At 43.1% G+C, this 17,731-nt stretch overlaps 1 protein-coding gene across 1 annotated transcript in view; it reads left to right on the top strand.

Moving 5' to 3' along the window:
• Positions 1 to 17,731, top strand: part of btbd11b (BTB (POZ) domain containing 11b) — a 70,916-nt gene that overhangs the window by 30,868 nt on the left and 22,317 nt on the right. Inside the window, exon 2 of the mRNA XM_079277229.1 lies at positions 17,350 to 17,526. Coding sequence (XP_079133355.1) covers positions 17,350 to 17,526 — 177 coding nt within the window. The remainder of the gene's footprint in view (positions 1 to 17,349; positions 17,527 to 17,731) is intronic.

Genomic DNA, 17,731 nt, shown 5'->3' with positions numbered 1-17,731 from the left:
TTCAAACATAATAAATAATATAGAGCTGCATATATGAGATTTGACCTTTCCTTACTATGCTCTCTGGTGGGGCTAATTTCCAGCTTTGCTGATGCAACTAAGTGCATTAAGCTGTGCAGATGAAGTGCCACAGCCAACCAGCAACTTGTGCCTGCCTGGACTGGCCGGGGTGAGGTCGGCCCGCGTTAGGACTCCATTGTGCCTGTGGCGGCCTGGGACCATTAATTACCACTAATGAGTCGCGCATGAGTGATCTGGTGTCGATGGACTGAACCTCCCCTTCATGGGATATAGGGAGGGATATGGGAAACAACGTTGTGATGGGAAATGGGGGTATAGAGGGGTGTAGCAGCAAATATTGTAATTGAATGGTGAAGATGAATAATCCCTGAGGGAAGAAGAGTATAGACATGATGAAGAGAGAAGTGACTTATCGTGCTGGGGGATTAAGTCGTTCAGAAATATTTCTCAAGAGATTCTTTTAAAATTTTAGAACAAATCTCTGAAGTACTTAGTTTGAGTAGCCTACTATTTGTGTCTTTGAAAGACTTCAGTATCCATGTTTTGCTGTTTTAAACTTTTACGTGAACCCCACCTCAGGAACTGAGCAGAGGGTTGAAAAAACTTGGCCGTTTCAACAATGACTCCCTTTTTGCGTTTATATTCCTGGCGTGCAGTATGAATCTCACTAATCTGCAGAGTGAAGCAGGAACAGAGGAAAAGAGGAATACTGTGTGTGTGTGTGTGTGTGTGTGTGTGTGTGTGTGTGTGTGTGTGTGTGTGTGTGTGTGTGTGTGTGTGTGTGTGCGTGCGTCTGGTGCACACACCACAGATGTGTATCTCTAAGTGTGTGCAGGGATGCGTGTGTGAGCGTGCATGCACATTCCAGCTCCACGCCTGTGTATTTGTATTTGGAGCCGGCCTCCTCCGCCCGCCGTGCGTCTCACAGCAGACCCAGTGTGCCTCGGGCAGAGGCTGGGAAAACATGTGGCGGAGAGCCTGGAGGAGCAGGAGGGAGACCCGGCCTGGATGCCTGCTGCCTGCAGCTGACTGGAGTCAGCTGGTGCGGGGCAGGCACCCAAAATACGATACCTTCAATATTTGCTTTGGCTCGGTTTGCGTGTTCTGTTGAAGGATGTACTGTTGGCAATAGGGTGTGTGACATGTTTAACCCGCAATAACGTTAGGAACACACTCTTGTTTGAAACCTTGTGTTTTAGTACGCATCGTGCGTATTATTTTGCTGATTTGTGCTTGTGATGCCTGAGGTAGCTGTGATGTTTCCGTCTGGTGAGTTTAATGGATTAGAAGTGTAAGGGGACTTTCTTTTTTAAATGGGCATGCATGACTTAGTGAGTGATATTGCAAGTTGCTCAATCACAGCTTGGCCGATGTTACCCCTAAGTATGAGAGCACTCGTTCATTCTCAAGACTTAACAAAGAGGACATTGTTTTCTGTCAGACTTTCCACTTTTTCCATAATAAGCAATTCAGTCGAGGTGACCGGTGCTCCTCCCCTAAGGGTGTTGAGCATTGTCCAAAATTGAATGATCACATTTCCGATACGAGTGCTCTCACATAATCAAAGTGACAGGGATATTTGCTAACGGACGCCCTGAACCGTGCGGGTCACCCCCCGGAGGAGGTCCCGGGGGGTGGAGCGGCACACGGCCCCAGGCCTCATCACTCTCTGCCAGGCATGGCCTACTTCCAGTCAGTGTCTGTGCAACAGGCGGCCACTTTGCGAAGTCAGAATGATAGATTACGCGAGGTGAGTTAAACAATTACGGAGCAATTTGGAGCTCTCTGCCTCATAAATTGCCGGTCTGCCATCCTGAAACATCTGAGGAAGAGTAATGAATCAACATTCGGAAACGAAAGTCGGATAAATCGTTCAAGCTATTCTTTGATGATAACAACAACATTAGGGGAAAGAGTGTTGTTTTTCAGACCCGCTTCTGTGCTGTTTTGCCTTTTATAGAGTTTAGTTTAAAAAATAAAAGGGAGCTTACTGTACAAAACCACAAACATGCACACATACGCACATGCACGATATGTTGTTTTTATTCTCATATGAACGGGAGAACAGCAGCAGAGCTTCATAGCTCTCCACTGTGCAGGGTGTTATCACGCAGACGACTGGTAACTGACTCGTCTGCCCCATACGAATACAACAAAACCAGCATTTAGAAAGCAAATGAGGAACGAGAGAACACAATGCGCCCGATGTGACTCAAAGGGGATGCAGAAGAACCCGGGGGTCTGGCCTGTTTGCTGGGGTGGCAACACTTATCAGATCATTTCTGCCAGTTTGCAGGCTTGAGACTCCTGGGAGGAGCAGGCGGAAAATGGAGATAAATGTTGTGGCTGGCAGTCAGGTGTTGCTACTGAATGGGTATTCCCCGTACAGTAGCTTACATGCGTGGAAGTGTGTGTGTGTGTGCACCATCTGAGACATAATAGAAAGGATCACAGGAGAAAATAACAGGAAAGTGGCCTGTTTGGAATACAGAAAAGTGCTATTTTTGCGATGTAGCTCTGTGTGAGTGTTACTGCGCACCACAGGAGCCACTGGAATGCAACATAGCTGGACCTGAAGCTTGCCTGCAGGACATGGCTGGTGTTATTCTATATTATTTTTACCATCAACAACCAACAACATGTCAGTCCGTCTCTAAATACTTTCTGGCTCCTCTACCCTGTCTGTGGCTCTCAAGCCCATTTGGTCCTATACGACTATTTTCAGATGCGGATTAATGCAGATTTGGGGCTCTGGGTGTTTACAGCACCAGGACGATGTATGTGAGATTGAGTCAAAAAATAAACTGAAGTGCCCATGTCTATTGTAATGAAAGAAAATGAGTGCAGCGTTGTGGCTGACTGGTGTGTTTTTAATACACAATGGAGGTCGCTGTTGCAGACAGTATTTGTAAGTATAGATGATTTTATCGTTTTTTTTGGTCTTCTTGTGGGATTTCTTGAAAATAAGACAGAAAAGAACAACACCAGCAAGTCATTTTCACTCTATACATCCTTCACTGAACAGGCCGCTCGGTGTATTACAAATCCTCATCGCTCGCCATCGCTCCTCACATCCAGCACTTTGTGTGTCACGTCCTCTCCAGAGTACTTTGAATCCTCCTCTCTTTCCCTCATTGCAAATGTATTGTTCACAGCATATTTCCTCATTCATTTTTTATCTTTTGCTTTTAAAGGCAACATTTGTCTTTAATAACGCTAGAGGAGGAGTGGTACATGTAGCTGCTGCAGCAGGTTTACAGTCACAGAAATGTGCAGTGCGTACGTTTACATTAAAAGGGAAGTTACTGTAAAAAGGTTGGAACACACCTTTATTGTGCATGAGAGTTGTGGTTTGTTTTTCTTTTTTTGATCCACGTCACACACTTGGGCACACACATTAGGAGACACACATACAAGCAGACGTAAGAACAAACATGTACACACAGGCAGTGACTGTACCTTTCCCGCCCCGAGGATTTACCGTCTCATCTACTTTGTACTTTGCCTCATATTTACGGAGCTTTTTATGTCTTCACGTAAAAGCTCCCAGTGTTCACAAGCAGCTCGAAGTGATGTCACCCCTTCAAAATTACCCTGAGGAAAACATCCCCTCGCAGCAACTCTCACTGATATCATATCGCATCATATCCTTTATTTACTCCAGTGCCCTCTGCAATTTTCAGAACATTGTTGCATTTAGCGTCCGTTTGTCAAAGGTTCAGAGGCTTTTCATTTTTTCATCATAATTCACAGTGACTCCATCCTCGATTTTGCTGTAATGCGACAAACCCACTTTTTTTTCCCCCCCTCCCCATATCAGATCTTATGAGATAATTGTGTGGGAGAAAATACCGTTGCTCATACAGAGCAGAGCAGAGAGATTACGGCTCAGTGACTTCAGATTTTTCCCCACTGCTGCTGATTGCCAGTGTTGTCTGGAAAGCATCCTGCGGGAAGTGTTCGACTCATGGATATTACACACAGACTTATTACCCTTGACAGGAGAAATGAGATGAAAAGAGAGAAATAATAGCGAAAGAGCCTACTACCTCAGAGTGGAATAACACACAGCCTGCAGGAAGGCTGCTTCCCCTCTGATTGGAGAAGATTGCGTAATTCTAGTCGTGCCCTTGTTATGCGTCGGTCACCCGTCACAAGTCTTCCCTCTCTGTGTGTGTGTGTGTGTGTGTGTGTGTGTGTGTGCGTGTTTGAGTGTATGGTCTATTGCAGGGGTTCTTAACCTTTTTGACCTCGGGGCCCAACTTTTCAAGTACAAAGTGTCCCGGGGCCCACTCTGACTATATGCATCAAAAGTGTCAGATAACCTGTAGGTCATACAGAAACAGAGCAGTGGGCCTTTGGAGTCAGTACAAATTTAAGATTTTTGTCCGCATAAAATAAAAAAGTATCTTTCAGTATAAATAACTGCCGGTGGCTGTATCTGTACAGGTAAAGGACAGTATAGGGCTGCAACTACACTATCAGTGAACAACTGCCTCAAATTTGAAGAAGATTGGACAAAGTATGACCATTCTACAGAGTTTCTTCCATGAAGAGATCCAGGCGGAGCTCTAATAGGACATTTGGAGACCCAAATGGACACATGGTAACCACATGATATTCTGACACACTAAAGGTGTTTCTCCCTTTATATTGTGATATTATATTATTTTCCTTTTATTTTTAGCCTTTACAAATTGCAAAAACGATGTATATATGGTCGAAGACATGGTGTGTGAGTAGCGGACTTGCTGTGCTTAATGGCTGCGACCGAGCGCACGAACGAGAATGAGAATAGCTCAGTTACGCAAACGTTGGTTGACGGCTTATGGAAGAGGAGGATAAGGTTTGTACTATAAGTACTAGCGTTTTCTGAAGGCAGTAGCTCCATGGTAACATCCGCTAGCACGTTGTCGGGTCTGTAATGTGTCTTTTTCCGTCGAAATGCTGCAAGATACGACTTGCAGCGGTTATGGCGACTTTGGACAGTGTGTGTGTGGGCTCCTTTTGTGGAGAAACCATAAGAAATGAAAGAAAATCAATGATTTCTTTGCAAAGATGAGGATTTTGGGCATGCTGGGATACCAAACACGGACATGTTTTGTGACGTATTTGCGCAAACAAGCCGTAGGAACGGAAGGGGAGGGGATGGAGGACGCCGGTGTTGAACAGGCAAAACCCTTGTTAAATAAATGAGATGATACAATGTGATGATCACAAAGACATTTATTATCATGTGTATGTAAACCTGCATACACAACAAGAAGCCCAACAGACTTTCCCACGAGCGTTGGATGTTTCGTCGCTACGTGTCGCTTTATTTTTGAAGGCTCCAGTGCTTCGTTTGATAGCATTAGCCCACATTCCACACACTGAGCACTCGGCTCTGCCTCGTTGCCTCCGTTCACAAAGCTTAAGAAACTTAAGAAAGTCAGGGTTGTACTTGCGCACACATTTAGACTTTTGGGGGGTATGGCACTACTGTCGTCTTCATTTTTTCTTTTTAATAACTTATCCATAACTTTCGCTACAGGCTAGCGGCTAGCTGAGTGTCTTCTTCTGCTTATTGCAGCTTGTTAAACAACTGACTGACGCATTACCGCCACCTGGTGGTGAGAAGCTGTATCGTAACTGAGTGTCTCATGGATAACAGTGATATCTCTGGTGTCTTCAATTGATAACCTATGCAGTCCCGCGGCCCTCGCGGCCCACAGGTGCAAAACTGAACGTTTTGCGAGGCCCTCTAGGTGGCGCTCGCGGCCCTCTAGGTGGCGCTCGCGGCCCAATCATGGGCCGCGGCCCTATGGTTAAGAATCACTGATCTAACCAACATGTTTCAGCACAACAGCTTACTGGCACTATAGGCCATTAGTTGGAGATAATAAGTCACACGTTAGATATTCCATTAAAAGTGTGACATTGTGTCACTTAACTTACTGAAGTCCAGGGGTGGAAGAATAATCCAGATCTAATACACCGCTACTATATTTACTATCTGTAATAATATATTCTAACCTACCTTATGTTGTTATCAACAATCTAACTTTGCAAAGTAACTATAACTAAAGCTTTGAAATATAGTTAATTAATTAGTTAGATTCCACCACTGCAAAAGTAAACATCCGCTCTTATTCATTCAAGGGGTTTGTCAGCAGTTGATACATGATCTAGAATATATATCTCTGTATGTTGTTAGATATTCAGTGAAGCAAATCATGATGGGAAAGCTATACTGTCAGCAAAAAATGTGGCTTTATCATAGTTATTTGGATAATAGTTGAGACTGAGAAGTATTTATTACGACTGGACGTTACAGTAAAGCACATCAACTGTTTTGTGATTATTTTTCTTTTGGTTGTGATTATGTTAATATAAGTGATAACTACGCCTAATAGTTTGGGCATTCAAGATACGACCAAAGGGAGAAGTGAGCCATTTAATAAGAAAAGAGCCATATATGCCTGGCTTAAGGATGTGATGTTTTTTTTAAGTCTTGAAAAAATTAAACATGCACTTAGAGCAGGGGTGTCAAGCTCATCTTCACTCCGGGCCACATCAGCATCACGGTCGGCCTCAAAGGGCCGGTTGTAAATGTAAGACGGTGTAAATGTAACTACTCCCAACAGATTGGTAAATAACTGTCTCTGCATTTGATTGTTTATTCAAATGTTAAAATATTGTACATGCAGTTATATAAATGTAAAACTATATTTCAGCACATTTCTGTTATTATAACTTAAATCCTTTTAATTTAGGGTTAAGAAACCCAGATTACTCTATCAAAGATCAAACTATTAAAGAAAATAGCAAACACAAGTAATTATAATAACTTTGTTCAAAGCTTAAAATCCTTTCAAGGGTGCGTTTGCACAATCCCACGTGAAGTGTTTCATGTGTTGTAAAGCCACGTTTAAAGTAGTCATCAATATACTCACAATAATATTTGCAAGTGTACAGTAAGCAGCCAAAGAGCTGCTTCTGTGACTGTGTGTTTAAGTAGCTCATCATTATGCCTTTCTATCTCATAACTTCGACTTTCGATCTCATGATTTCGACGATGGGGATATTTTTATTATCAAATCTAACTTTTTATTTTTTTTTTTTTAAATCAAAAGAAAATAAATTCTGGCGGATTCGTGGGCCACATAAAATGACGTGGCGGCACCCCTGACTTAAACTGTCTGAGAAGTTCGAGGGAGGTCAGAGACTTTCTAGTGGGTTGGTGGTTTTGCCCGTCCTGGCTCTCTGTCCTTCTCTCCAGCCCCTGCTCACTCCCCAGACCTGCCAGTCCTGGTCACATGACAGCCCCTCCCACCTACACACCTGTTCCCACTTTCCTCATCAGACCTGTAGTTTCTAGAAAACGCACCGAAAACATTTTACTCTACTATATATTTGAAGATTTTTTACGATAAGTAATTGTTTGTATGTGAGAAACATTTCACCAACAAAGACCACGCTTCTTATGATTGCAAATTAGTTTGAAATAAAATAACATACATCACAAAAAACAAAACAAATAGAACTGAAGCCACCGGGAGATCATTGACACACTTATACAGGGAGACACAGCTTGTTAAATCAGGAGAAACTTAATTTACAGTGAACAAATACATTTATTAAATTGTGGAAAGTAAAGTTAAAATTTTGGAGAGTCGACACTGGTAGAGTTGTTGAAGACAGTAGGGGCAGGTTGAAGATAGATGATGGCATGTGGAGTGGGACTGCCCTCAGTGGAAGAAACCTTGAACACCAGATGTAATGATGAATGGGGAGGAGGGTCACATCGGTTCGTACTGAAATGACAGCTGACTGCACAGAAGAGAACAGGTCTTTAAAGTTTGACAGGAAATATATGATTGGCTGAGGGAGGCCGTGGCGAAATCGCCCACTGTCAGCTGATAGAGTAGGAGCCAGAGAGCGAGAGTCAGAGATGAGGGAGTGAATAAGAGCATACAAAGACTGTCCTAATGTAGGAAGTCAGAGTAAATCCTCAAACTTTACATACCGGTAGTTATAGTATTTATAGTCATACAGTTGTAAATTAATTATTTCAAAATATCACTCCTCTGAGCAAAGCTCTATACGTTTTACTGTACTTGACCCTCAGTAAATAATCAATGCTAACAATTTGATATTCAAGGAGGGATTTGGTAATCCTTAAATTATTATAGTGGCACCAAACATAGTAAGCCAAATTACGAAAAGTGCTGACGGACAAAGTCTATTCTGAATCCAATGCTACAGGTCAGATATGCTGCTGGTTCACACGACAGGAGTTTGGTGAGAGCATATTACCCCATCATTGTACATCGGACACCGGAAGTACCCAAACGCATGTTGGCACATGATTTGAAGACTGGCCATCCCCTTGTTTGATACTACTGAAACAGCAGCCCAACACGGCGACATGTCACCGTTCAGGACTCTCACTCAGGAGATACGTGACTGCCTCTCCCCGACAGTACACGCTCACTGTCACGATCAGGGCAACCAGGGAAGTTACTCTTGCATGTGTCACAACTACGTTAGAGGCAAGACCAGTGTCCAGATATAACAATGATCCATAGAAACTTGTGAGGAGAGAAAGCACAGAGAGTGAGTGAATGACAGCATGAAAACACTGTCCTAATGTAGGAGGTTAGAGTAAATGCCAACATTTTACACAGTTAGTTCATTATTTTACAACTGTATGATTATAAATACTATATTTCAAAATATCCCTCCTCTAAGCAAAGCTCTCTAAGTTTTACTGTACTTTACTCTCAGTAAATAATCAATGCTAACAATTTGATATTCAAGGAGGGATTTGGTAATCCTTCAATTATAATAGTGGCACCAAACATCGTGAGCCAAATTATGAAAAGTGGTAGCAGTCAAAGTCTATTCTGAATCCAAAGTTACAGGTCAGATATGCTCCTGGTTTACACGACAGGAGTTTGGTGAGGGTATCTGACCCCAGCAGCCGACATCGGACACACCGGAAGCCTGAAGTGAGGTTGAAAAGCTTGCAAGTTCATCTGCCAATTTGCCAGATGACAGACCTTCACCTCAACAGGGAGTCTGACCAGTCATATAAAATAAAATAAAATACTTTACAAGAAATTTTGAGGAGTGGTTTTGCCTGTGGCTTCCCTCAGAGCTGTCCAGCTGTCCTCTGTGGAGCACTGGGCTTCATCCACAAGATGACACCTCAACATTCTAATCCCAGAACTCAGCTGTGTTCCAGTTCCATCCAGCATTCTATTCTATTCTGTTCTATTCTATGAATTCACTATTTGCTAGTCCAGTGTTCAGCATGTTTTCCATGGCAGTTTTCACAAAACTCCACACATTATGACCCATTAGCAGTAATGATACAACACTGTATATTAAAAAAAAATATTTTGTCTGTTGCTTTGCAGATATTTAAAATCATACATGCAACAAGTCACAACAAAAGTTTAAGCTGTTGCAAGTAACTCCACAAATGATCCTTTTAACATTGCTGAATCGGTGGCAGCCCTCCCATTAGTCTCCCATTACCCCATCTGGGGGTAATGGGAGACAATGACACCCGAAGTCTGTTCTTGATGTCCACTCTACTCCGCCATTTTGTTTTGATTGCTGTCACTGCAGAACATCCCGCTTCACAAAGAGGATGTTGGAAATGGAAGCAGGGTTTTCAGTGCTTTAGTGGCGATCTCAGGATATTCAGCCTCGATTTTAATCCAAAACACCAGCAGAGTTGTGACCGAGACAAAGCGTCTTGACATGTCAAGAGGCACAGGCGGATGAAATTGCGAGAGAATCCGGTCATTTTTCAAAATAAAACTTCCTTCAGACTCTGATAATCAATAAAACGGAAATAATATAATATGTATTCTTCCTGTGCGGCCCGGTACCGGTGGTTGGGGACCACTGCTCTAAACTAAAGCTAACCTCAGTTACTATAAACAATGATATAATTATCAGTGAGGTTATGTCGGCCATATGATCAACATGCAGTAGATTCAGACTAAATCATCATGATGGGCCTTAATGTTGCCACCTGTCCTGTAAAATGCATTTATCAGCTGTTTTTGATTTATATTACGTTCTGCTGTCCCCTTGGCCAGGACCATATACTTTTTCCTTTCTATAAGTTCACTTGAGACTGTTGTATTCATTTTGCTTTTAAGTTCTGAACAAAAAAAGAGAAAACACTCAGTACTTTTCATTTATTGAAGTCACAGCAGTATACAAAAATATACTGCCGGTGGCTGTATCTGTACAGGTAAAGGACAGTATAGGGCTGCAACTACACTATCAGTGAACAACTGCCTCAAATTTGAAGAAGATTGGACAAAGTATGACCATTCTACAGAGTTTCTTCCATGAAGAGATCCAGGCGGAGCTCTAAAAGGACATTTGGAGACCCAAATGGACACATGGTAACCACATGATATTCTGACACACTAAAGGTGTTTCTCCCTTTATATTGTGATATTATATTATTTTCCTTTTATTTTTAGCCTTTACAAATTGCAAAAACGATGTATATATGGTCGAAGACATGGTGTGTGAGTAGCGGACTTGCTGTGCTTAATGGCTGCGACCGAGCGCACGAACGAGAATGAGAATAGCTCAGTTACGCAAACGTTGGTTGACGGCTTATGGAAGAGGAGGATAAGGTTTGTACTATAAGTACTAGCGTTTTCTGAAGGCAGTAGCTCCATGGTAACATCCGCTAGCACGTTGTCGGGTCTGTAATGTGTCTTTTTCCGAAATGCTGCAAGATACGACTTGCAGCGGTTATGGCGACTTTGGACAGTGTGTGTTTGGGCTCCTTTTGTGGAGAAACAATAAGAAATGAAAGAAAATCGATGATTTCTTTGCAAAGATGAGGATTTTGGGCATGCTGGGATACCAAACACGGACATGTTTTGTGACGTATTTGCGCAAACAAGCCGTAGGAACGGAAGGGGAGGGGATGGAGGACGCCGGTGTTGAACAGGCAAAACCCTTGTTAAATAAATGAGATGATACAATGTGATGATCACAAAGACATTTATTATCATGTGTATGTAAACCTGCATACACAACAAGAAGCCCAACAGACTTTCCCACGAGCGTTGGATGTTTCGTCGCTACGTGTCGCTTTATTTTTGAAGGGTCCAGTGCTTCGTTTGATAGCATTAGCCCACATTCCACACACTGAGCACTCGGCTCTGCCTCGTTGCCTCCGTTCACAAAGCTTAAGAAACTTAAGAAAGTCAGGGTTGTACTTGCGCACACATTTAGACTTTTGGGGGGTATGGCACTACTGTCGTCTTCATTTTTTCTTTTTAATAACTTATCCATAACTTTCGCTACAGGCTAGCGGCTAGCTGAGTGTCTTCTTCTGCTTAGTGCAGCTTGTTAAACAACTGACTGACGCATTACCGCCACCTGGTGGTGGGAAGCTGTATCGTAACTGAGTGTCTCATGGATAACAGTGATATCTCTGGTGTCTTCAATTGATAACCTATGCAGTCCCGCGGCCCTCGCGGCCCACAGGTGCAAAACTGAACGTTTTTCGCGGCCCTCTAGGTGGCGCTCGCGGCCCAATCATGGGCCGCGGCCCTATGGTTAAGAATCACTGGTCTATTGTGTGTTGATGACTTTTACAGTATGTACTCACATGTGTGTGCTTGGCTTTTTATTGGCTTTTAGTTTCTGTGTGTGGCTATTTCCGAGCTGCCTGCATTGTATCAGCGGCCACAGTCTCTGCTCAGCTGACCTCTCATCTCTTTACCTATCGCTCAATTATCTCCACTTTCTTTAACCGTTAGCAAGTTGATGCTATCTAATAAGTTCTGCATCAGATTTGATTACTTATGAGGCAGAACGATCATGATAATTAAAGGACTATTCTGTAGAACTGTAGACAAATGCGCATCCAATTGGAACCTGCTATGACACTCTCAATAGTGCCGCCAGAAGATGTTTAAAGTAGGGTTGTAAAATGCATCTTAGGAATTTGAAATGTAGGTTGTACTTCTATATGTGCGTTTATGCTGGTTTTTATACCCATTTATTAATTGCACTTTTTTAATATTAAAATAATGTAAACAAACATATATTTTTACATTTTTGATTCATTTTGTGGCCGCCTGGGGTCAGCAGGACCAGCTGCAAACACAACACAGACATATCTTCACCTAAAAAGTTGGCAAACAGTTGCCCATTTGCACTGAATGCAGAGCAACATTAGAATTCATTTGGAATCGCATTTCTGGCGAATTTCAGTCCAAAATGTTCTCTGTTCTGTTTTGTTCTTCATCAACCCCTGAGGGAAATGTCTGTCTCTTCAGCTGATAAATGCTCCGCTGTGTTCACCACTTAGTCGCTAACTTTGTCTGTTTGGTGATGAGAAATTAGCATCCAGTTGATGTAGAAATATTGATGAATGCAGCTTTAGGAATCAATCTCACAAATTCAAGAGATGGTCCTTTGCTCTCTGATGAAAGTGCTCCCACAGAGGCCAAAGACGGGATGGACTAAATCTGACTCTGAGCTCATTTGTCTGCTGCTTCTAGACCTCTTGATGTCTTATGGACACCTGCTTCAAGGAGTGTCAACGATGAGTCGTGACTTCAGTCAAGAAAATCTAATCGAATACAAGATTACACATAACGCATCGTTATTCATAACAACTAAAATGGCACCACAGGGCGACGGCATGATGAACTGGATTGTTGATGCAAGGAGACGCCTGAGTGAAGTGACCTTGAACAAGATGTGAGACTATAACTTTGCGTGATGTGAAACAAGAGTTGCCTGCAGCCTGCTCTTCCTACACAAAATATAAACCCAAACCTACCGCCTGAATGTGTTTCCTTTCGGTGTTACTCATACTAGTGTAAGAACGCATCAGGAGGCTTTTGTGCTTCTTTCAGAGCGACGCACGACGCAGGCTCGGGAGCTCTTTCAGTCCTCTGCATTGTTGTCCCTAATACAGAGTGGATCTTCAACAGACTGGATCCTGAACGTGGTTGCCCAGCAAAAGGAAATGTTGAGTTTGGATTTATGTGAACGCATTGTTCTCCTTGCAGAGCACATCCCACTTCAACTAGACGTGAAGTGAAGTGCCTGGGATTAAGGCTTTTTAATTACTAATAATTATCTGTGTGTGCATGCAGCGTTCACATGCCTTCAGCCTCTTCCAGTTTCATAATTTAGACAGACATTTGCATGCGTGTACAAGTATTTTCTCACAGAACTCGTTGTTGTACAGTCCTCCTTTGGCTGGCACAAGGCTAACCCATTAAAGACTTGTGGCTACCTTAGACCATACTGTGGTGACCTGGGAGCCCAAACCGAGACCGTACCTCCGGAGATTTGTAGTCAGTCCAGGCATAACAACACTCACACACAAAAAAATGTTGTTTCATATCACATCTCTACTATTTCTACTGTTGCACACATGGTGAAGATTACTCAGAATGAATAATGCAGTCATTTAGAGAGGGAGCGGCATTCTAACACGTCTTAGCACACGTCACTACTCCGCTTCCCGCTTTCCATCTCGCTATGATCACTCGCCTGGTATACATATGGTCGCCATCTGGCCTGGCAGAACAGAGCCGGAGCCTAGTGTGGGGCAGCACTACTGTGATCCATGTACAGTAACAACATGATTAACCCTTTAGAGCCACAATGGTGCACCAAAAAGAGTCTTTATCTTGTGTTTGCTGGCATCTCTTGAACTGAGTTTGCATCTTGTCGTCTTGTCTCAAGTGAGCAATTACATCCATTAAATCTCATCCATCCAAGTACTCCTTTGGTGTACCTGTTTGTACATTACATTCACGATTTTCCAGATCAAAGCTCGACTCTGCTGTCACTGTATGTTATCCATCTGGGAAACCCAAAGCCAGGGTCCCTGAAGAGCTGCAGTGTGTTTAGGGAAGTGCACTTCTCCGTGTGTCCCTCCAAAATAGATTTAAGTGCAGGGTAGGAGCCACATCGAGGTCAGCGTTCCTGTCCCACTGCTCTAGTCAACCCTCAGACACGTCAGAGTGGATCTTAACTACAGCAGCCTGCCCTCTGACAGACAGACCCAGAGAAAAAATCAACGAAAAAGAAAAGAAAGTAATGTTTTTTTATTCATTTACAGCGTTAGTGTCAACGTAGTGTGTAAGAAAAAAATTCAAAAAAATATATATATATTTGTGGCACAACTCATAATGATATCAAACGACATGCATGGAACAATCATCATTCCACTCGCTGCCAGAAATGAGATTCGAGCAATAGTTCCACATTTTGGGGAATACACGTATTTGCGTTCCCAAAACTATTCCTTTGAATATCAAGAGGAAGTTTGTCCTTTTTGTATTTGTGGTAATATTTTGGCTATGGAGTTCTGTTAATGAAGTGGCTTTTTTTTTCTGGCAGTAAATGTGGAATATGTGTTCGACCATGCACTGGAACTCTTCTGTGTGGCTGCCTTTCACAGAATATGACTAAGGTGCATCCGGTGACATCTTAATGGGAACCTTTGCACTCATTACTTCTACTCCAGTGACTGAGCATCATTCAGCCTCCTCTGAGTTCAAAATTTCTCTGAGTTCTCTGAGTTCTCTGAGTTCTCTGAGTTCAAAAGTTCTGAATTCAGTCTCCTCTATTCAGCGAGGCTGAATAGCTGCTATATGGCAAACTGGTGGCACTTACAGTGTGGCAGTTGTCTAATATAATCACTCACTTCTATACTTCCTAAAACAAAAAACAACTGCTATATCATTATGATTTTGGCCGGTTAACAACCTAAACATCTTGTATAGTTTGAAACCTGACAGCATTACATTTCCAGAGACATTTCTGCTGCAGTGACAATCACGAAGAAGATGGTGAAAAGTCATCACGCAAGCACACACATGGAGAGAGCAGCGACAGTCGGCAGCATGTAAGAGCTCCATCAGTTCCTCCCTGAGGGTAGACAATGCCTTGCATTAGGACGCGGGGAGCCAGTGAGTCACCTTGCCTCAGTCCATCCTTAGAGCATTCAGCACTTCACTGTCAGCTGGTCCTGCAATTCCCCTGAACCAAGGTTAAGGAGCTGCACAGTTGCAGCTCAAGTGTAACAGAAAGGTGTTTTTATTCATGTCTTTCATGGCAAGTGTGTCAGTCCAAGGTCTACTCCATTGAATGGGTGAGTCATGACATGTGTTGTAAAGTGGTCGGAAGACTGAGCGGCGCTACACAAATGCATGTCTGTTTCCCATTTACTCGTGCAGCCCTGCGATACATGCTGGTAGCCCTGTGCGATTGCTACTGTGGCAGCAGGAGCAACCCCCAACTTACAATCACATTTTGATGACCGGGGTTGAAGTTTGACAAGGTTAATAAAGTGAAAGATGCTGTTTTCAACCTCCTAAAAATGATAGTGTCTGCAGTGCGATGTTCACCCGGATCACACCTGGGGGCCTTTAGTTGCGCATCAAAAGAGGTGGGTCATGAATTCCTATGGTCGCGCTCTGAGCGTGCTATTTGGTTTGGTATATAATTGCTTGGGAAGAAAGTGGGAGTGAGGAAGGTGCCAGGGTAGCCCTCCTGCTGCTTTAAATGGTTGAAGAGGGATTTCCTGGAGTTGGGCCTCGCCAAAGACAGCACATTCTGAGCAATACAAACAATAAACGAGGTGTTCCACAGAAATCCCTGCTGACAAGTTCCTGCAGAAGCAGAGAGAACGTTCCTCATAATTGATCCTGTTGGCTTGTCTGGAGCTCTGGCTGAAAACTGTAGCTGTTCAGGACACCTGACACTGGCGCAGCAGATGGTGATGTCTCCTGCTCTTTGTTCCAGAGTCGTGCAGGTTGTCAGTAGCTCTCTGACCTGACCTGAACGCCGATGTGTAGATGAGACGGTGCTACGGCTGCAGCTGCTGCTCTGTAAGCAGCTGCTCTGTCGATTCATCAGCAAAATAAGTGGGACTTATTTCCAGATGTTTTTTGTCACACATGTTTGTGTGTAATGCATGGTGAATAGCAAGCACAGCAGTAGAGTATAATCAGAGGCATGCCTTTCAAAATCAGCACTAAAAACAAGAACTAAATTGTCTGTATTGTTGGGGACTGTACAATAATGATTAGGGAGGGAGGCTAAAAATCATGTAAGGAAGGCCTTCCTCAGCATTGTCGTTATTCTTTTTGAACCCTTGACTAAGAGAAAAAATTGGTTGAATTACAAACAATCTAAAAGCTATTACGATCATAACACACCCAAATCTCCTACAGAACAGCTGACGGTCGAGTTGTATTGTTGGTAATGTCGTTGGCAGGAGGAAGGAGAATGCGTGGATTGGCTGCGTCAGTTTTGATCATGTCCATCGAGAGTCAGTATTTTAGGAGTGCAATGCTTATTGAAGTACTCTCTTAATATGTTAATGAGAAATTATTTTCACAGTAAAATAGAGGGGTATATATACTGTCAGAATTATAGCAAACATAACGACATGACGCATCCTGTTTACCAACTATTTTTATTTTTGAAACAAGAAACGTTGTATAGCACATTATATTTAACCCAACCACTCATTCTTTCACAGTCCCTTGCGTGTTTTAACTACTTTCTCAAAGGGAGAAAGTAAAACCGTTCGCCCCGTAAGCAACTGTCTGCTCCCACAAAATGAATGAAGAATGCCAACTTCGCCTCAGGCAGCATGTGCATTAAATTAGCAGCATATTATGAGAAAGAAGCCATGAAGCTAAAGCTAGATTTGTCAAAGTAATGTGAGGGCTTAGTAGAGAGTCACTGCTTTCAGACATTTTATAAGTTCACACCCTGTAAACGATAAGAAGGGTGCGGCTCTAAGCTGCAGAGGAATGAGAAACTGTCAAAGCGGAATGGAGAGCAGTCTGCCTCGTCACTCCCAGAGCGAGGAAGGAAAACGAACATCAGAGGTGTGATTTATGAAAACGGATTTTGGAATATTACACATTACTACCTTTGGGAGAAGTCTCTGACAGGTGCAGCTAGGAGGCATAAATGCTATGAATAAAATGTATTACTGTAGCACTTTCAACATAAGCTGACCGAAGTGATTTACAAGAAAGAAGACAAAAATGTTCTCACCCTTTACAGAAATACAATGTACTATGACAAATATATAAAGGGAAATATTTGATATATTAAACTGTCTTTTTTTATTCCCCTTTTCCATCGCAATCAGTCAAATTGTCCCTTTTGAGACTGTATTCTTGTGTTCTGCCATGACATTAATGTAATGCCCCCTTCTCTCTCTCTCTCTCTCTCTCTCTCTCTCTCGCTCTCTCTCTCTCTCTCGCTCTCTCTCTCTCTCGCTCTCTCTCTCTCGCTCTCTCTCAGGTGTGCTCAGCCTACCTGAGGGTCTGACTCTCTACAGGGACCAGCAGCAGCAGCAGCAGCAGCAGCAGCAGCAGCGAGCGGGGAAAAGCGGAGAGGGAAATGCCTACAGTCAGTCTGAGCTGCGCTCCATTGAACAATGTTTACTGGCCACAAGAGTGGGCAGCATCTCTGAACTCAGTGAGTCTTGAGTGTGTGTGTGTGTGTGTGTGTGTGTGTGTGTGTGGGTGGGTGTGACAGGAAAAGACTGGGTGTAGAAGAGAAGGACAATGGTTCCCCTCCCTCAATACGTTCCGTAGTCAATGTGCCCTTGAGCCATGCAATTAACCGCCCAACCGCTCGAGTGGATCTGCTCACTGGTCAGTGTCAGGTGATGATAATTTAG

The sequence above is a fragment of the Melanostigma gelatinosum genome, assembly GCF_949748355.1.
Source record: "Melanostigma gelatinosum genome assembly, chromosome: 1".
In the NCBI taxonomy this organism is placed as follows: domain Eukaryota; kingdom Metazoa; phylum Chordata; class Actinopteri; order Perciformes; family Zoarcidae; genus Melanostigma; species Melanostigma gelatinosum.
Note: the sequence above shows the minus strand (reverse complement) of the source record. Positions and strands in the feature narration are given on the sequence as shown.